Source organism: Pelophylax lessonae (assembly GCF_965119305.1).
Source record: "Pelophylax lessonae genome assembly, chromosome: 7".
Taxonomy (NCBI): domain Eukaryota; kingdom Metazoa; phylum Chordata; class Amphibia; order Anura; family Ranidae; genus Pelophylax; species Pelophylax lessonae.
This window is the reverse complement of record NC_138774.1, coordinates 2,761,206-2,782,747: the sequence shown is the minus strand read 5'-3', so window position 1 is coordinate 2,782,747 and position 21,542 is coordinate 2,761,206. Positions and strand designations below refer to the sequence as shown.

General features: G+C 48.5%; 1 protein-coding gene across 1 annotated transcript in view; it reads left to right on the top strand.

The window, feature by feature from the left end:
• Window positions 1–21,542, top strand: part of LOC309559874 (connector enhancer of kinase suppressor of ras 2-like) — a 655,275-nt gene that overhangs the window by 620,270 nt on the left and 13,463 nt on the right. The window contains exons 22-23 of the mRNA XM_082263301.1: window positions 12,572–12,642; window positions 14,753–14,853. Coding sequence (XP_082119427.1) covers window positions 12,572–12,642; window positions 14,753–14,853 — 172 coding nt within the window. The remainder of the gene's footprint in view (window positions 1–12,571; window positions 12,643–14,752; window positions 14,854–21,542) is intronic.

Below are 21,542 nucleotides of genomic sequence, written 5' to 3'. Positions count from 1 at the left end.
AAATCAAAATGTTTTAACATTTTAGGCCAATTTGTTTTCTGCTACATATTTTTGGTAAAAAAATCGCAATAAGCGTATTTTGGTTTGCGCAAAAGTTATCGCATCTACTTACAACGAGAAAGATTTATGTAATTTTTATTTTTTTTATCTTTTTTTTTTTACTAGTAATGGCCGCGATCTGCGATTATTAGCAGGACTGCGACATTGCGGCGGACAGATCGGACCCCTAACTGATATTTTTGACACTTTTTTGGGGGGACCAGTGACTTTACTACAGTAATCAGTGCTAAAAATATGCACTGTCACTGTATTAATGACACTGGCAGGGAAGGGGTTAACACTGTGGGTATTCAATGGGTTAAATGTGAGCCTAGGGGAGTGATTCTAACTGTGGGGGGGGGGGGCGTGACTTCTGAAATGACCATAGAGACATGTGATCCTATATAGAAGGATCACGGGCGCTCTGTGATCATTCCAGGGAGAAGAACGGTCAGCTGTGTTTACAACATCCGACCGTCCTTCTCTCTCAGCAATCGGAGCCGCCTGACACACGCATCGGCTTCCCCGCTGACGATCGGGGGCGGGAGCGCACCGGCGGCGGCGCGCGCTTGCCCCCTAGCTGCCACCAGGCGACCAACGTACCGATATGTGGTTTTGCCTGTAGGAGCCACTCTGCCGCAGTATTTATATATAGTAAGCGGTCGGCAAGTGGTTAAATGTGGCCCCTGACATCACCGAAGGGCCACCACATAATGTTCAATATACACTCAGCGGCCACTTTATTAGGTACACCTTGCTGGTGAGGCGATAACATTCTTTTTTGTCCAGAAAATGACGGGAAATCCAAAATGTTGTCACCTGTACAGGAAGAGAGGGAAATTCTCCAATGGGGACACCTAGGAGGAAATTTCCTCTCACTTCCTGTTGGGTCTATGGGACACAGATGGCAAAAAAAAAACGTTCTTCACTCATTTATTGTCCAAAATAAAATTATTTTATATATTTAAAATGTTTTCTATATATTTTTTTCTTCATGAGCCGCACGCGGTTGTGAGGCCGCTTTAACCTACAAATGTTGAAAATGAGAATTTTCTTCAATGAAATGACGGAAACGTGACAAAAAAATCGAATAATAAATTGGGAGAGACGATTAAATGTCATTGTGGAGGGAAGAATCCCGCAGATGGGGCCCGGCGTTGCCATAATTGTCAGTATTTGTGTTCCAGACAATGCGCCTTTTGTAGTCCGGCGCTCCAATCACGCACACTTGTATGAGATATAAATTGCGTCTTTCATGGTGTGTGGCGGTGGTGTCATTGTGCCGCTGCAATGAAGGGAGAGGGTTTTACAGCCTCCAGTGACGCCATCGGCGAAAAAAAACGCTGACTGCTGGAGGAAGCCGCTGTGTATATACCGGGGGGGGGGCGCAAAACATTCCCACATTCGTGTCATGTCCACACCCCAGTGTGCAATACTGATGGGTTCAAACCGCCAGCAGAACTGCGAGTGCAAAGATTAGGTAATGGGCACACACTGGAGATGGGCTGTGTGCAAAGATCAGGTACTGGGCGCACACTAGAGATGGGCTGTGTGCAAAGATCAGGTAATGGGCGTACACTGGGAATGGGCTGTGTGCAAAGATCAGGTAATGGGTGCACACTGGGGATGGGCTGTGTGCAAAGATGGGCTGTGTGCAAAGATCAGGTAATGGGCACACACTGGGGATGGGCTGTGTGCAAAGATGGGCTGTGTGCAAAGATCAGGTAATGGGCACACACTGGGGATGGGCTGTGTGCAAAGATCAGGTAATGGGCGCACACTGGGGATGGGCTGTGTGCAAAGATCAGGTAATGGGTGCACACTGGTGATGGGCTGTGTGCAAAGATCAGGTAATGGGTGCACACTGGGGATGGGCTGTGTGCAAAGATGGGCTGTGTGCAAAAATCAGGTAATGGGTGCACACTAGGGATGGGCTGTGTGCAAAGATCAGGTAATGGGCGCACACTGGGGATGGGCTGTGTGCAAAGATCAGGTACTGGGCGCACACTAGAGATGGGCTGTGTGCAAAGATCAGGTAATGGGCGTACACTGGGAATGGGCTGTGTGCAAAGATCAGGTAATGGGTGCACACTGGGGATGGGCTGTGTGCAAAGATCAGGTAATGGGCGTACACTGGGAATGGGCTGTGTGCAAAGATCAGGTAATGGGTGCACACTGGGGATGGGCTGTGTGCAAAGATGGGCTGTGTGCAAAGATCAGGTAATGGGCACACACTGGGGATGGGCTGTGTGCAAAGATGGGCTGTGTGCAAAGATCAGGTAATGGGCACACACTGGGGATGGGCTGTGTGCAAAGATCAGGTAATGGGTGCACACTGGGGATGGACTGTGTGCAAAGATTAGGTAATGGGCGCACACTGGGGATGGGCTGTGTGCAAAGATCAGGTAATGGGTGCACACTGGTGATGGGCTGTGTGCAAAGATCAGGTAATGGGCACACACTGGGGATGGGCTGTGTGCAAAGATGGGCTGTGTGCAAAAATCAGGTAATGGGTGCACACTAGGGATGGGCTGTGTGCAAAGATCAGGTAATGGGCGCACACTGGGGATGGGCTGTGTGCAAAGATCAGGTAATGGGTGCACACTGGGGATGGGCTGTGTGCAAAGATGGGCTGTGTGCAAAGATCAGGTAATGGGCACACACTGGGGATGGGCTGTGTGCAAAGATGGGCTGTGTGCAAAGATCAGGTAATGGGCACACACTGGGGATGGGCTGTGTGCAAAGATCAGGTAATGGGCACACACTGGGGATGGGCTGTGTGCAAAGATGGGCTGTGTGCAAAGATCAGGTAATGGGCGCACACTGGGGATGGGCTGTGTGCAAAGATCAGGTAATGGGTGCACACTGGGGATGGGCTGTGTGCAAAGATCAGGTAATGGGCACACACTGGGGATGGGCTGTGTGCAAAGATGGGCTGTGTGCAAAGATCAGGTAATGGGTGCCCACTAGGGATGGGCTGTGTGCAAAGATCAGGTAATGGGCGCACACTGGGCATGGGCTGTGTGCAAAGATCAGGTAATGGGCGCACACTGGGAATGGGCTGTGTGCAAAGATCAGGTAATGGGCGCACACTGGGGATGGGCTGTGTGCAAAGATCAGGTAATGGGTGCACACTAGGGATGGGCTGTGTGCAAAGATCAGGTAATGGGTGCACACTAGGGATGGGCTGTGTGCAAAGATCAGGTAATGGGTGCACACTGGGGATGGGCTGTGTGCAAAGATCAGGTAATGGGCGCACACTGGGGATGGGCTGTGTGCAAAGATCAGGTAATGGGTGCACACTAGGGATGGGCTGTGTGCAAAGATCAGGTAATGGGCGCACACTGGGGATGGGCTGTGTGCAAAGATCAGGTAATGGGTGCACACTAGGGATGGGCTGTGTGCAAAGATCAGGTAATGGGTGCACACTAGGGATGGGCTGTGTGCAAAGATCAGGTAATGGGTGCACACTAGGGATGGGCTGTGTGCAAAGATCAGGTAATGGGTGCACACTAGGGATGGGCTGTGTGCAAAGATCAGGTAATGGGTGCACACTGGGGATGGGCTGTGTGTTCGACTCGAACATCAGCTGTTTGTGTATTCGCTGAACACACCAACAAATGGGGCGCTCGGCGGGAAGTTCGCCCACAGATGAGCGCCCCATAATGCACTGCGCTGGTGCAGTGAATAAATTACTGATGATTGGCCAAAGCATGCACATGATCTGTATGCTTTGGCCAATCACAGCACAATGTCCTGTCATAGCCATGATTGGCCAAAGGCAGGCTGCCTGTAGCCAATCATGGCTCAGAGGGTAAGTACACGCCCCACACTATATAAGGCTGCTTACACGGCAGCCGTGTATAATGTGTGATAATAGAGGTTAGGCAAGTAGTTAGTGGATAGTGAGTCGAGTTAGATTAGTGTACAGGTTATACCCCACTTTTATAATGTATGGATATGTTGTAGTCCTGGGTCCCCTCTCAGTGCTCCCCAAGTTTTGTGTCCCTGTCACTTAAAGTTCTGGAGCAGTGCCATGCCAAGCTGACCAATATTTCCCATAGACGCCAATGGAAAAGATCGGGAGCAGTGTCATGCCAAGCTGATCAACATTTCCCATAGACGCCAATGTTAAATACTGGGAGCAGTGCCATGCCAAGCTGACCAATATTTCCCATAGACGCCAATGGAAAAGATCGGGAGCAGTGTCATGCCAAGCTGATCAACATTTCCCATAGACGCCAATGTTAAATACTGGGAGCAGTGTCATGCCAAGCTGACCAATATTTCCCATAGACGCCAATGGTAAAGATCGGGAGCAGTGCCATGCCAAGCTGACCAATATTTCCCATAGACGCCAATGGTAAAGATCGGGAGCAGTGTCATGCCAAGCTGATCAACATTTCCCATAGACGCCAATGTTAAATACTGGGAGCAGTGTCATGCCAAGCTGACCAATATTTCCTATAAATGCTAATATTAAAGACTGGGAGCAGTGCCATGTCAAGCTGACCAATATTTCCCATAGACGCCAATGTGAAGGACTGGGAGTAGTGCTATGCCAAGCTCTCAAAGCACCTTGTCATCATGTTGATGGGGACAAGGGCCTCTTCCCAAAAACCCTGCGCTGTTGTTGTGGGGGTCTGCGGGTGGGGGGAGCCCCCCTTCCCCAAAGTTCCCCCCTCCCCTTTCCTCTCCTGCCAGGCTGCATGCTCGGATAAGGGTCTGGTATGGATTTTGGGGGGGCCCGACACCAGTTTTTTTTTTTTTTTTATTTTGACGTGGGGGGGGGGGGGGGGACTACGTTGTTTTCTTTTTTCATTTTCAGTATTTCAATGTCAGTATTGCTGCAGCAGGCTCCATACATCGTACAGATGCGCCACTTTTCAGGCACATTAAAGGGGAGTTCTGTCCTCAGCGGTCAATTTTAGCTAAAAATACCCCCGGGACAGTCAGGGCTATTACATTCCATAATGGATAGCCTCTGAACTGTCCCGAATCACACTTACTGTAAGAAGAAATACTTAGCTTGAATATTTCTTCTCCAGCGCTGCCATCTCAGGTGTGGGCAGCTGAAGCCGCAGCGTCCCTCTTCGTGTCCTCTTCGTGACGTCGGAGTCCCACAATGCACTGCACCGGCCCCGCTTGTCACTTCCGGTGCAAGTGCGGCATCCCTGCACAGCATCCTTATTTGACCCTCCCCCGCCCCCCTATGTCAGCACTGGGGTGACATTAGCTGAGTGAGGGAGAGGAGAAACACTGGAATACTAGTCAGTACCGGTGTGCAAAAGTGTATTTGCTTTGGAGGAATAAATCACCTGTAATGTTGGGGGTCCTGCATGTGGCGATGCGGCCGCATTATGTTTTTTACATTTTAGAATGGGGCGCCCTGAGGGTGTCTGGACTGATAAAATAGCAAAGCGTCTGCAGACGATGAGGCAGCTGGAGCTGAGCATGCTCAGTACTAAGCGCTGTCTGTTCATGGACACGTATGTGCAGTGTGTCGTCATTAAAGCCCGCCCTCTCTGCCGTCGCACATCTGCGTTACGCAGGCAGCAAGAGGTTAAAGAAATCTGAATGTATTATTCAGAATCCTGAATTCAGAGTCTTCCTGGATGAGATGAGAGCCCCCCCCCCCCATATATACATGATTGTCACATGATCTGCCAGCAACATCCTGAGCGCAACGCCGACACGCCACACAATCCTCGCCGCCCTCCCCCCCACATTCCGCGCTCCAATAAATGAACTCTTCGGAGAGGTGCAATCCTAATTGCTTTTCCGTGATCACAAACCGTTTGCTGAGCAGCGAGAGCCGGGCTAAATATAGACTCTATTTATCAATATAAGAGAGCGAGCGCCGGACAGCCGGTCCAATCCTGGAGAGCGAATACCGAGGAGGGGAGCAAACAAGGGAGAAGCGCTGACAGGACGAGGCCAATCCATGGGGGCCCTCCAATCTCCGGCCCCTCCAATTTCCGGTCCCTCCAACCACTGGCCCACACCAATCTCTGGCCCCTACAATCCCTGGCCCCTCCAATCCCCGGCCCCTCCAATCCCCGGCCCCTCCAATGTCTGGCCCCTCCAATCTCTGACCCCTCCAATCCCCGGCCCCTCCCATCTCCGGCCCCTCCATTCCCCGGCCCCTCCAATCACCGGCCCCTCCATTCTCCGACCCCTCCGATCTCCGGTCCCTCCAATCCCCAACCCCTCCAATCATCGGCCCCTCCAATCTCCGGCCCCTCCAATCCCTGGCCCCTCCAATCTCCGGCCCCTCCAATCTCCGCCCCCCAAATCCATGGCCCCTCCAATCACCGGCCTCTCCAATCCCCGGCCCCTCCAATAACCGGCCCCTCCGATCTCCGGTCCCTCCAATCACCAACCCCTCCAATCATCGGCCCCTCCAGTCTCCGGCCCCTCCAATCACCAGCCCCTCCAATCACCAACCCCTCCAATCTCCGTCCCCTCCAATCACTGTTCTCTCCAGTCCCTCCAATCTCTGGCCCCTTCGATCATCGGCCCCTCCAATCACTGGTCTCTCCAGTCCCTCCAATCTCCGGCCCCTCTGTTTACCGGCCCCTCCAATCACTGGGCTCTCCAGTCCCTCCAATCTCCGGCCCCTCGGATCACCAACCCCTCCAATCATTGGCCCCTCCAATCACCAGCCCCTCCAATCCCTGGCCCCTCCAATCTCCGGCCCCTCCAATCTCCGGCCCCTCCAATCTCCGGCCCCCCCAATCCCTGGCCCCTCCAATCCCCGGCCCCTCCAATCCCCGGCCCCTCCAATCTCCGGCCCCTCCAATAACCGGCCCCTCCGATCTCCGGTCCCTCCAATCACCAACCCCTCCAATCATCGGCCCCTCCAGTCTCCGGCCCCTCCAATCACCAGCCCCTCCAATCACCAACCCCTCCAATCTCCGTCCCCTCCAATCACTGGTCTCTCCAGTCCCTCCAATCTCCGGCCCCTCCGATGACCAACCCCTCCAATCATTGGCCCCTCCAATCATTGGCCCCTTCAATCACCAGCCCCTCCAATCATTGGCCCCTCCAATCACCGGCTCCTCCAATCACTGGTCTCTCCAGTCCCTCCAATCTCCGGCCCCTCCGATCACTAGCCCCTCCAATTACTGGTCTCTCCAGTCCCTCCAATCTCCGGCCCCTCCGATCACTAGCCCCTCCAATCACTGGTCTCTCCAGTCCCTCCAATCTTCGGCCCCTCCGATCAACAACCCCTCCAATCATTGGCCCCTCCAATCTCCAGCCCCTTCAATCAAAGGCCACTCTAATCACCGGCCCCCTCCAATCACTAGCCCCTTCAATCACTGGTCTCTACAGTCCCTCCAATCTCCGGCCCCTTCGATGACCGGCCCCTCCAATCACTGGTCTCTCCAGTCCCAATCTCCGGCCCCTCCGATCACTAGTCCCTCCAATCACTGGTTTCTCCAGTCCCTCCAATCTCCGACCCCTCCAATCACTGGCCCCTCCAATCACTGGTCTCTCCAGTCCCTCCAATCTCCGGCCCCTCCGATCACCGGCCCCTCCAGTCACTGGTCTCTCCAGTCCCTCCAATCTCCGGCCCCTCCGATCACTAGCCCCTCCAATTACTGGTCTCTCCAGTCCCTCCAATCTCCGGCCCCTCCGATCACCGGCCCCTCCAATCACTGGTCTCTCCAGTCCCTCTAATCACCGGCCCCTCCTGTCACCGTACCCTCTAATCAATGGTCTCTCCAATCACCGTCCCCTCTAATCAATGGTCTCTCCAGTCCCTTCAATCTCTGGCCCCTCCAATTACCGTCCCCTCTAATCACTGGTCTCTCCAGTCCCTTCAATCTCCGGCCCCTCCGATCACCAACCCCTCCAATCATCGCCCTTCCCATCTCCGGCCCCCTTCAATCTCCATCCCCTCCAATCTCCAGCCCCTCTGATCACCAACCCATCCAATCATTGGCCCCTCCAATCTTCGGCCTCTCCAATCACCGGCCCCTCCAATTACTGGTCTCTCCAGTCCCTCCAATCTCCGGCCCCTCTGATCACCAACCCCTCCATTCATTGGCCCCTCCAATCTCCAGCCCCTCCAATCACCGGCCCCTCCAATCACCGGCCCCTCCCATCACTGGTCTCTCCAGTCCCTCCGATCACCGGCCCCTCCGATCACCGGCCCCTCCCATCACTGGTCTCTCCAGTCCCTCCAATCTCCGGCCCCTCCAATCACTGGTCTCTCCAGTCCCTCCAATCACCGGCCCCTCCAATCACTGGTCTCTCCAGTCCCTCCAATATCCGGCCCCTCCGATCACCGGCCCCTCCAATCACTGGTCTCTCCAGTCCCTCCAATCACCGTCCCCTCTAATCAATGGTCTCTCCAGTCCCTTCAATCTCCGGCCCCTCCAATCACCGTTCCCCTCTAATCACTGGTTTCTCCAGTCCCTTCAATCTCTGTCCCCTCCAATCACCAACCCCTCCAATCATCAGCCCCTCCCACCTCTGGCCCCTTCAATCTCCAGCCCCTCCAATCTCCGGCCCCTCCAATCACCAACCCCTCCAATCATTGGCCCCTCCGATCTCCGGCCCCTCCGATCTCCGGCCCCTCCAATCACCGGCCCCTCCAATCACCGGCCCCTCCAATAACCAGCCCCTCCAATCACCAGCCCCTCCAATCACCAGCCCCTCCAATCACCAGCCCCTCCAATCACCAACCCCTCCAATCTCTGGCACCTCCAATCTCTGGCACCTCCAATCTCCGGCCCCACCAATCTCTGGCCCCTCCAATCTCCGGCCCCTCCTGAGCAATTGTTTTAAATGTAATTTTACAAAAATTTGTAAATAAAACAAAAAATGTAAATCCTCCCTCCGCCCCCTGTATTGGCTCCTCTCCCTGGGCTGAAATTACTTCCTCTGATTTCCTCGCACACTGTGAGCTTCTTACAATGTGCGTTAGAAGGTGCAGCCAGTCAGAGAGAGGCCACAAATGTTCCCGAAACACAAAAAATGCATATAAACATGGAACTGCACACCGAGCGCAGGGACTGCGATATAGACGAGCCCTCAACCAATAGGAGCTTTCCTTCACCTTATGTAGCATAAAAAATGATACTTTAAATGTACAAAGTTACTCATGGAATATTCATCCAATGGTCAGAACAGATAAGTGCAATCTATAGTGAAATATCCCAAAAGATTTTCCTTATCCTTTATTTTCTTTAATAATTATTTAATTAGTATAATACATATTATAAATATATATTTAAAAATAAATATTCACTAATATGTTTCTTTGAAATAATGAATTCCACTTAAAAAAAAAAAATGTAATCATTTATTTTAATTATTTAATTTTATTTTAATAAAAATGTAAATAATAAAATTAATAATGTATTTGAATTAACTCCACTTCATATGTAAAAAAAAATAATACAAAGGAATAGTTTACTTGAATTCATTTCACTTTAAATGACAAAATAAATAAATAAAAATGAATCATGTATTTGAATTTTATTCATTTCAGTTTAAATAAAATAAAAAAACAATTTGTTTGAATTAATTCCAGTTTAAATAAAATAACAAACATACATCATTTATTTGAATTCATTCCACTTTATATCAAATAAAAATAAATAATGTGGTTAAATTCATTCCACTTTAAAGAAAATGAAAAAATAATAAAAATGAATTTATTTAAATTATTATCCTAATTATTATAAATATATAAAAAACAAAAATAACACTATTAATAATAATACGTTTTTTGAAAACGTGTATTCCGCTTTAAAAAAAAATAATAATATTTTTTTAAACTAATTCTATAATATATATACACACACACACACACTATAATTAATATTTTTTCATTTATTCCACTTTAAATACATTAAAATAATACAAATTAATAATATATTTGATATAATTTCACTTTATACAAAATAAAAAATGATACAAATAAATAAGGAATGATTTATTCGAATTTGTTCCACTATAAATAAAATGAAAATAATAAATATTAATAGCTAATTTGAATTAATTTAACGTTAAATAAAAAAGTAAGAAAGAATATTAATTGATTTGAATTATTAATTGCACTTTAAATAAAAAAATATTTGCAATAACTCCACTTTATATCAAATAAAAATAATACAAGGAATAGTTTAGTTCAATTAATTTAACAAAAAATAAATAAAAATGAATATTTTGTCTAATGTATCAATTCCAGTTTAAATAAAATAAGAATGATATAAATAATATATTGTCAGAATTCATTCCAGTTTAAATAAAATAATAAAAATAAATAATTTATTCGGAAAAAAATTCCACTCTATATAAAATAAAAATGAATAATTTGTTTGAACTAATTTCACTTTGAGGAAAAAATAATAATAAAAATGAATTTATTTAAGTTCACTATTATTATATATATATATATATATATATATATATATATATATATATATATATATACACACACACTATAATTAATATTTTTTCATTTATTCCACTTCAAATACATTAAAATAATACAAATTATTAATGTATTTGATATAATTCCACTTTATATAAAATAAAAATAATACAAATTAATAATATATTCGAATTAATTCCACTTTGAATAACATTTAAAATAATAAATATTAATAGTTTATTTTGAATGAATTTAACTTTAAATAAATAAATAGAATAAGAAAAATTTATATTTTATTTAAATGAATTAATTGCACTTTAGGATACATTTAAAAAATATATATGTTCATGGATTCCACTTTAAATACATTAAAATAATACAAATTAATAATTTATTTGATACAATTCCACTTTATATAAAATAAAAATAATACAAATTAATAATTTATTCAAATTAATTCCACTTTAAATAACATTTAAAATAATAATTATGAATAGTTTATTTTGAATGAATGTAACTTTAAATAAATAAATAGCATAAGAAAAAGGAATAATTTATTTAAATGAATTAATTGCACTTGAAGATACATTTAAAAAAATATATATTTTTATGGATTCCACTTTAAATTCATTAAAATAATACAAATTAATAATTTATTTGATACAATTCCACTTTATTTAAAATAGAAATAATAAATAAAATTTACTTGCATCAATTCCACTGTAATATTTCATATTTAATGTATTTATTCGTCTTCTTTTATTAGAAAGTGTGCCCTCCTCTTAGAAAAAAAAATATTTTCTCTGTGCATGGAACCAAAAGATAAAATTCCCATAAGATATAAAATAATTTATTAAATGATGTATTAGGTAAAACTCTTTTGACACCTGTATGGGAAAGGTGTCAGATATTACTAACCAGCATAGGATGTGGCGGCCACGGATCCCAGGACAATCCATCCTCCCAGGAGGTCAGGTGACTAAGCTCCGCCTCTGACGCGTGGATGAAGTGATGACAGTGGATCTGTACGGTGTGTTGGAACGGCCGCTTGCGCTCTTCATAGGAAGCAGGGTCGTCTTTAACAAAGGGCATAAGGGCAGCTGCCCCGGGCCCAGTCATTGTTGTGGAGCCCAAAGCAGCAGCCCTTTGAGCCCGCACTGCCTGAGAATAGGTTATAAGTGTATTTTGGGGGGTGTTTGCCCGGGGTCCAATCAATAATAAAGACGGCCTTGATAGGAAAGCCGTGTGACAAGCTGAAAATAGGGGGAGTCGGGGACGGAGGGTTGTCACCCTATAACATGAAGTGCCTGAACCAGGACCTCCATGGCGGGATCACTGGGGGATTATTTTAATAAAAGCTGAAAATTAAAAAGGACTTTTGAAATCCCATTTAACATTTCCCGGATTCTCTGAGATTTCAGAGACTTAGGGGGACGCACACAGAACATTTTCCAGGTTGTCGGGTTGGATGAGCTTCTTTACATTTTACCCCAATCTGAAGTGCGATATTTGTAGCGATGGACTTTGGATCGGTTCCCAGTCATTGTATGCGACCGTGCGTCATTCTTCATAAATGGGTCCAAAAGATAGACTTCGCCTTTAATTCCCAGCGTTAGCCTACAGGAAAACACAATCCTGGTGATGGAGCGCCATCTGCTGGAGCTTCCGCAACACTGCAACCATCTGTATATCTGTGTGTGAACTCGGGGAACGCGCTATAATTCCTGCCAGAAAAATTCCTCTGCTGTATGTTCCCCCATCCCCTGTGCACTAAGCGGTCTTATTGTTGCCCATGTAGTGCACCTGGTAATTTAATTAACCCTAAGGCAGCTGAAAGTGATTAGCAACCCCCTCTGCTACTTAACTGACCAGCTCAATATCCCGGGAGTTTACTTGATGCTTTACTCTGATTAAAAAGTGTTAATTTTTTTGAGCTGTGTATATGGGGGGGGGGGGTCACAATGTTGTGGCTGATTGGTGTATACAGAGGGGGAGGGGTATATATACATATTTATATATATTGGGGGGGGGTGGATACATTGTATGCAGTCAGTGGTCACAATGTTCTGGCTGATTGGTGTAAGATTGATATTTCGGTGGATGTCGGTGATTGGTTGGCTGTAATTCTTCTCCTCTTTCTAGATGGATGAACCGTCTGGGTCTCGCTGCGATTGGCTACACCCCCGATGAGAAAGACATCCGGCCCAGTGAAGGTAAAACTGAGATATTTCCGCAGTTCCTAATTTCTCGATGTCCCCGAGTATAAAGGCCGATTGTCCTGTGTGTGTCACTGGAAGAGATTTTCCCTCCTTATACATCTCCTCCGGGTCATTTCTTCACTTCCCACTGCCCAACTGGGAATATCCAACCTCCCAACTGGGAATATCCAACCTCCCAACTGGGAATATCCAACCTCCCAACTGGGAATATCCAACCGCCCAACTGGGAATATCCAACCGCCCAACTGGGAATATCCAACCGCCCAACTGGGAATATCCCACTGCCCAACTGTGCATATCCCACCGCCCAACTGGGAATATCCAACTGCCCAACTGGGAATATCTAACCGCCCAACTGGGAATATCTAACTGCCCAACTGGGAATATCCAACCGCCCAACTGGGAATATCCAACTGCCCAACTGGGAATATCTAACTGCCCAACTGGGAATATCTAACCACCCAACTGGGAATATCTAACTGCCTAACTGGGAATATCTAACCGCCCAACTGGGAATATCTAACCGCCCAACTGGAAATATCTAACCGCCCGACTGGGAATATCCAACCGCCCAACTGGGAATATCCAACCGCCCAACTGGGAATATCAAACCGCCCAACTGGGAATATCCAACCGCCAAACTGGGAATATCCAACCGCCCAACTGGGAATATCCCACCGCCTAACTGGGAATATACAACCGCCAAACTGCGAATATCCAACCGCCCAACTGGGAATATCCAATCGCCCAACTGGGAATATCCCACCGCCTAACTGGGAATGTCCAACCGCCAAACTGGGAATATACAATCGCCCAACTGGGAATATCCCACTGCCCAACTGGGAATATCCAACCACCAAACTGGGAATATCCAACCGCCCAACTGGGAATATCCAACCGCCCATCTGGGAATATCAAACCACCCAACTGGGAATATCCAATCGCCAAACTGGGAATATCCAACCGCCTAACTGGGAATATCCAACCGCCTAACTGGGAATATCCAACCGCCCAATTGGGAATATCCAACCACCTAACTGGGAATATCCAACCGCCCAACTGGGAATATCCAACCGTCCAACTGGGAATATCCAACCGTCCAACTGGGAATATCCAACCGCCCAACTGGGAAAATTCTGAAAAAAAAAAACAATATTTTTCACATTCTGCTATAAAACATTCCCAATAAAAAGAAAATTTAAAAATCTAAATCTTTTTAACATTTTAGGCCAATTTGTATTCTGCTACATATGTTTGGTAAAAAAAAATCGCAATAAACGTATTTTGATTGGTTTGCGCAAAAGTTATTGCGTCTACAAACTATGGGAAAGATTTATGTCATTTTTTTTTCTTTTACTAGTAATGGCGGCGATCTGCGATTTTTAGTGGGACTGCGACATTGCGGTGGACAGATGGGGTGGACCCCTAACTGACATTTTTGACACTTTTGGGGGGACCAGTGACATTACTACAGTAATCAGTGCTATATATATGTACTGTCACTGTACTAATGACACTGGCAGGGAAGGGGTTAACACTTTGGGTGATCAAGGGGTTAAATGTGAGCCTAGGGGAGTGATTCTAACTGTATGGGGGCGGGGCTTGTGAAATGACCATAGAGACCTGTGTTCCTATATAGAAGGTGCTCTGTGATCATTCCAAGGAGAAGAACGGTCAGCTGTGATTACAACATCCGACCGTCCTTCTCTCTCAGCGGGGAACGATCGCCGGTGAATGGCGGCAATCAGAGCCACCGACCCAATGCATTGGAGTCCCCGCTGCCGAGTGGGGGCAGGAGGGCAGCAGTGCGCACTCACCCCCTGGCTGCAGGCATGCGACTGACGTAGACCTACGTCGGTTCACGCAGGAGGGGCTGCCTGCCACAGTAAATCAGTGGTGGGCGGTCCAGAACTAGTAAAGGAGGGAAATCCTCCCGGGGGTGAAGTGGTTAAATAAAGTGAAAGCAATGTAGGAAAAAAAAAGTAACAAAGTATCAGAAATGATTTTTCAGGCTCCGCCCACTGATAATGACACTTTGTATTCTCTATGAAGATTTCGCTCTCTCTCTTCCGGTAAAGTTTAGATATTTTTTTGCCTTTAGCAGATTATTGGAGTGAGAGTGACCAGGATGACATCGATGGCTCTATGACCCTGAAGCAGGAACCGGCGACGACCGCCAGCGACACTTACCACCGAAATTCTACAGTAAGTACCAGTGTGACATTCTGAGCTCTCCTCCCCCAACTGTCATCTCCTCCCCCAACTGTCATCTCCGCCTCCTCCCCCCAACTGTGATCTCCGCCTCCACCCCCAACTGTGATCTCCGCCTCCACCCCCAACTGTGATCTCCGCCTCCACCCCCAACTGTGATCTCCGCCTCCACCCCCAACTGTGATCTCCGCCTCCACCCCCAACTGTCATCTCTGCTTCCTCCACCCCCAACTGTGATCTCCGCTTCCACCACCAACTCTCATCTCCGCCTCCACCCCCAACTGTGATCTCCGCCTCCACCCCCAACTCTCATCTCCGCCTCCACCCCCAACTGTCATCTCCGCTTCCTCCCCCAACTGTCATCTACGCTTCCACCCCCAACTGCGATCTCCGCTTCCACCCCCAACTGCGATCTCCGCTTCCACCCCCAACTGCGATCTCTGCTTCCACCCCCAACTGCGATCTCTGCTTCCACCCCCAACTGCGATCTCTGCTTCCACCCCCAACTGCGATCTCCGCTTCCACCCCCAACTGCAATCTCCGCTTCCACCCCCAACTGTGATCTCCGCTTCCACCCCCAACTGCGATCTCTGCTTCCACCCCCAACTGCGATCTCTGCTTCCACCCCCAACTGCGATCTCCGCTTCCACCCCCAACTGCAATCTCCGCTTCCACCCCCAACTGCAATCTCCGCTTCCACCCCCAACTGTGATCTCCGCTTCCACCCCCAACTGTGATCTCCGCTTCCACCCCCAACTCTCACCTCCGCTTCCACCCCAACTGTGATCTCCACTTCCACCCCCAACTGTGATCTTCGCTTCCACCCCCAACTGTGAGCTCCGCTTTCACCCCAACTGTGATATCCGCTTCCACCCCCAACTGTGATCTCCGCTTTCACCCCCAACTGCGATCTCCACTTCCACCCCAACTGTGATCTCTGCTTCCACCCCCAACTGTGATCTCCGCTTCCTCCCTCAAATGTGATCTCCGCCTCCACCTCCAACTGTCATCTCTGCCTCCACCCCCAACTGTGATCTCCGCTTCCACCCCCAACTGTGATCCCCACCTCCACCTCCAACTGTGATCTCCGCTTCCACCCCCAACTGTGATCCCCGCCTCCACCTCCAACTGTGATCTCCGCTTCCACCCCAAACTGTGATCCCCGCCTCCACCTCCAACTGTGATATCCGCCTCCACCCCCAACTCTCATCTCCGCTTCCTCCCTCAAATGTGATCTCCGCTTCCACCCCCAACTGCGATCTCCGCTTCCACCCCCAACTCTCATCTCTGCTTCCACCCCAACTGTGATCTCTGCTTCCACCCCCAACTGTGATCTCCGCTTCCACCCCCAACTGCCATCTCCGCTTCCACCCCCAACTGCCATCTCTGCTTCCACCCCCAACTGCCATCTCTGCTTCCACCCCCAACTGTGATCCCCGCTTCTGTCCCCAACTGTGATCTCCGCTTCCACCCCCAACTGTGATCTCCGCTTCCACCCCCAACTCTCACCTCCGCTTCCACCCCAACTGTGATCTCCGCTTCCACCCCAACTGTGATCTCTGCTTCCACCCCCAACTGTGATCTCCGCTTCCACCCCCAACTGTGATCTCCGCTTCCACCCCCAACTGTGAGCTCCGCTTCCACCCCCAACTGTGATATCCGCTTCCACCCCCAACTGTGATCCCTGCTTTCACCCCCAACTGCGATCTCCGCTTCCACCCCAACTGTGATCTCTGCTTCCACCCCCAACTGTGATCTCCGCTTCCACCCCCAACTGTGATCTCCGCTTCCACCCCCAACTGTGATCTCCGCTTCCACCCCCAACTCTCATGTCCGCTTCCACCCCCAACTCTCATGTCCGCTTCCACCCCAACTGTGATCTCCGCTTCCACCCTCAACTGTGATCTCTGCTCCCACCCCCAACTCTCATCTCCGCTCCCACCCCCAACTCTCATCTCCGCTTCCACCCCCAACTCTCACCTCCGCTTCCACCCCAACTGTGATCTCCGCTTCAACCCCAACTGTGATCTCCGCTTCCACCCCCAACTGTGATCTCCGCTTCCACCCCCAACTCTCATCTCCGCTTCCACCCCCAACTCTCATCTCCGCTTCCACCCCAACTGTGATCTCCGCTTCCACCCTCAACTGTGATCTCCGCTTCCACCCCCAACTCTCATCTCCGCTTCCACCCCCAACTCTCATCTCCGCTTCCACCCCCAACTCTCATCTCCGCTTCCACCCCAACTGTGATCTCCGCTTCCACCCCCAACTGCGATCTCCGCTTCCACCCCAACTGCGATCTCCGCTTCCACCCCAACTGCGATCTCAGCTTCCACCCCAACTGTGATCTCCGCTTCCACCCCCAACTGTGATCTCCGCTTCCAGCCCAACTGTGATCTCCGCTTCCACCCCCAACTGTGATCTCCGCTTCCACCCCCAACTGTGATCTCCGCTTCCACCCCCAACTGTGATCTCCGCTTCCACCCCCAACTGCGATCTCCACTTCCACCCCCAACTGCGATCTCCGCTTCCACCCCAACTGCGATCTCCGCTTCCACCCCAACTGCGATCTCAGCTTCCACCCCAACTGTGATCTCCGCTTCCACCCCAACTGTGATCTCCGCTTCCAGCCCAACTGTGATCTCTGCTTCCACCCCCAAGTGTGATCTTTGCTTCCACCCCCAACTGTGATCTCCGCTTTCACCCCCAACTGTGATCTCTGCTTCCACCCCCAACTGTGACGTCCGCTTCCACCCCCAACTCTCATCTCCGCTTCCTCCCCCAACTGTGATCTCTGCTTCCACCCCCAATTGTGATCTCCGCTTTCACCCCCAACTGCGATCTCCGCTTCCACCCCCAACTGTGATCTCCGCTTCCACCCCCAACTGTGATCTCCGCTTTCACCCCCAACTGCGATCTCTGCTTTCACCCCCAACTGCGATCTCCGGAAGGGCCGGGATGTTCGCTTGATTTTATTCTGCCACTTGCAGCCAGCGATTGGCCAAACCCCAAGCTTGGGCTCCTAAAATAATCGCTGATCCTAAAATAGATCTAAACGGCATGGAGTTCAGATTACACACATTGCAGATTCCTAGGAGGAACACACCCATCCCCCTCCCAACTCATCCTGCCAGGTTTGTATTGCAGAGAGTCGCTTCATGTGTTCATGTAAGCATGCATTGCACACCGTTTCATGGAGTCTCTTTAAAAAACATTCATTGGCTGAATTGTCAATAACATTTGTGCAAGCCGATGTTCTGTCAGAAAAGCGCCACCTATCAGATTCTGCTACCGGAAGTGACGTACAGAGGAGAGCTGGGCCAGGGGGCCAATTGCCCCGCTGGGCCACTCTAATGCCCTATAAAAAGGCTGCAGCACTTCTGCCATAGACATGCCCAAAGGATTCCTGGTGAAGAAAAGTAAAAAGTCCCTACTGCTGACCTACTGAGTGCGGGACGAAGACAAGGACAGAGCGCAGACCCCACCCCCCCCCCCCCCCCCACCAGCATGGATGGTGTAAGCTGTGTCTGAGCAGAGGCCAGTTCCTTGCCCCACTGGAGACTCTCCTCCTCTGCCCATTCCTGACCGAGCTGTCCCAACTCCCCCAAAACAGCCCCCTGCTGGCCAGGTCGGGAATCCAAATTCGGTCGGTGAGTAGAGAGTACCTGGAGTGGAGCTTCAGCCTGGAATGGGGGTCAGGAGGAGGCCCAGGAAGAGGGAGAGCAGGAGGGGGGCCGAGTCGCTGCACCATGGGCCTCTGGTTTGTACTTGCCCCCTGGGCCGAAATTTGCCAGTCACCCCCTGGTGACGTACAGACCAGACCAACTTATTGCGCAGGCGCCATGCGTTCCAACATGGCCGCTATGTGTTCCAATGAGTTTCCTAATGTGACAGAATACGAGGCAGTGGCGGACATCTTCTTACACCCAGGAAAGTCTTGAATTTTACATTTATTTTAGCCGTAAACTCACCTTGTAGACTAAACTAGACTATTTCACTATATATTCAGTTTGTCGCTGAGCAGTGTGGGATGTACCAAGATGGCCGTCGCTGCGCAGTGCAGGGTGTACCAAGATGGCCGTCGCTGCGCAGTGCAGGGTGTACCAAGATGGCCGTCGCTGAGGAGTGTGGGGTGTACCAAGATGGCTGTCGCTGAGCAGTGCAGGGTGTACCAAGATGGCCGTCACTGAGCAGTGTGGGGTGTACCAAGGTGGCCGTTGCTGCACAGTGTGGGGTGTACCAAGGTGGCCATCGCTGAGCAGTGCAGGGTGTACCAAGATGGCTGTCGCTGAGCAGTGCAGGGTGTACCAAGATGGCCATTGCTGAGCAGTGCAGGGTGTACCAAGATGGCTGTCGCTGACCAGTGCAGGGTGTACCAAGATGGCCGTCACTGAGCAGTGCGGGGTGTACCAAGGTGGCCGTTGCTGCACAGTGTGGGGTGTACCAAGATGGCCATCGCTGAGCAGTGCAGGGTGTACCAAGATGGCTGTCGCTGAGCAGTGCAGGGTGTACCAAGATGGCCATCGCTGAGCAGTGCAGGGTGTACCAAGATGGCCATTGCTGAGCAGTGCGGGGTGTACCAAGATGGTCGTCGCTGCACAGTGCAGGGTGTACCAAGATGGCTGTCGCTGAGCAGTGCAGGGTGTACCAAGGTGACTGTTGCTGAGCAGTGTGGGGTGTACCAAGATGGCCGTCGCTGAGCAGTACAGGGTGTACCAAGATGGCTGTCGCTGAGCAGTGTGGGGTGTACCAAGATGGCCATCGCTGAGCAGTGCGGGGTGTAAGTGTAATGCTGTGATTCAGTCTATAAGGTGAGTTTACTGCTAAAATAAATGTAAAATTCAAGACTTGCGTGGGTGTAAGAAGATGTCCGCCGCTGCTTCATGTTCTGTCACATTAGGAAACCTCGTGGAATGCATAGCGGCCATGTTGGATCTCATGGCGCATGCGCAGTAAGGTGTTCTCGTCTGTACGTCACTTCCAGTAGCAGAATCTTACTGTTGCCTGGGAACCAGAGGTGACGTCAGATGTCGCTCCGGTCCTCCAAGGGCATAGAGGTAAGTGGTGGCCATCTTGGCCTCACTCTTCTCCATACCCAGCTACAGCCAGCATCGGATCGCTCCCGGGCTTCACCCATGGGTCAGGTAAGCCCGGGAAAGACCGGGAAGAGTGATCGAGTGGCGAATCCGCCCTTGGGACCACTTTTTTGTGAAAGAGAATCAGCAATAGTAAAAATAAAAAAAATACCGGGGTTATGGCAGCCCTAAAACCGGTATTAGATGTTAAAATTATGTATTTTTTACTATGGGCCAGTCTTCAAACTTTATCATTACCTCCATCTAGTGGCCAATGCAGTATAGCTTTCTAAAATACCTCAATGAGGAAATAGAACACATTTTGGCCACTAGATGGTGCTGAGGATACAGTGAGAAAAAAAGTATTTGACCCCCCTGCTGATTTTGTACGTTTGCCCACTGACAAAGAAATGATCAGTCTATAATTTTATTGGTCGGTTTAACAAAAATATCCAGAAAAACACATTTAAAAAAATTATAAATTGAGAATGAGGTCAAGATGGCCACCCAGGCTATAGTAAATATATATATATATATTTTTTAGAGCAAAAGTTAAAAAAAAAGGTAAACGAGAGATGTGAGGTCTTTTTGACCCCAGATCTCTCAAATAAAGAGGAGCTGTCCTGCTTATTTCTATTACAAGGGATGTTAACATTCATTGTAATAGGAATAAAAGTGATTAAAATAAAAATAAAGTGACAGTGTAAAAATAAAGAGGAAAAAAATGCTCACGCGCAAAACTTGACGCATGTGTAAGTCATATATGTAAGCGATGTTCAAACCACACATGTGAGGTATCATGAGAGCAATAATTCTAGCACTAGACCTCCGCTTTAACTCTAAACTGGTAACCTGTAAAGAGGTTTAAAGTGTCGCCTATGGAGATTTTTAGTACCATAGTTTGTTGTGCGCAATTTTAAACCGTGACATGTTGGGTATCTTTTTACTCGGTGTAACATTATCCTTCACATTATGCAAAAAATTAGGGTAAATATTGTGGTTTGTTTTATTTATTTTTTATTCATTAAGTAGTATTTTTTTCAAAAAAATTGAGTTTGAAAGGCCGCTGCGCAAATACAGTGTGACATTGAATATTGCAATGACCGCCATTTTATTTTCCAGGGTTTCTGCTAAAATATATATATTTACAGTGCCTTGAAAAAGTATTCACACCCTTTGAAATTTCCCACATTCTCTCATGTTACAACCAAAATGTATTTTATTGGGATTTTATGTGATAGACCGACACAAAGTGGCCATAATTGAGAAGTGGAAGGAAAATGATAAATGATACAAATAAATCTGTGAAAAGTGTGGCTGCATTTGTATTCACCCCCCTTTACTCTGATACCCCTAACTAAAATCTAGAGGAACCAATTGCCTTCAGAAGTCACCTAATTAGTAAATAGAGTCCCCCCGTGTGTCATTTAATCTCAGTATTAATACAGCTGTTCTGTGAAGCCCTCAGAGGTTTGTTAGAGAACCTTAGTGAACAAACAGCATCATGAAGGCCAAGGAACACACCAGACAGGTCAGAGATAAAGTTGTGGAGAAGTGTAAAGCAGGGTTAGGTTATAAATAAATCTCCCAAGCTTTGACCATCTCACG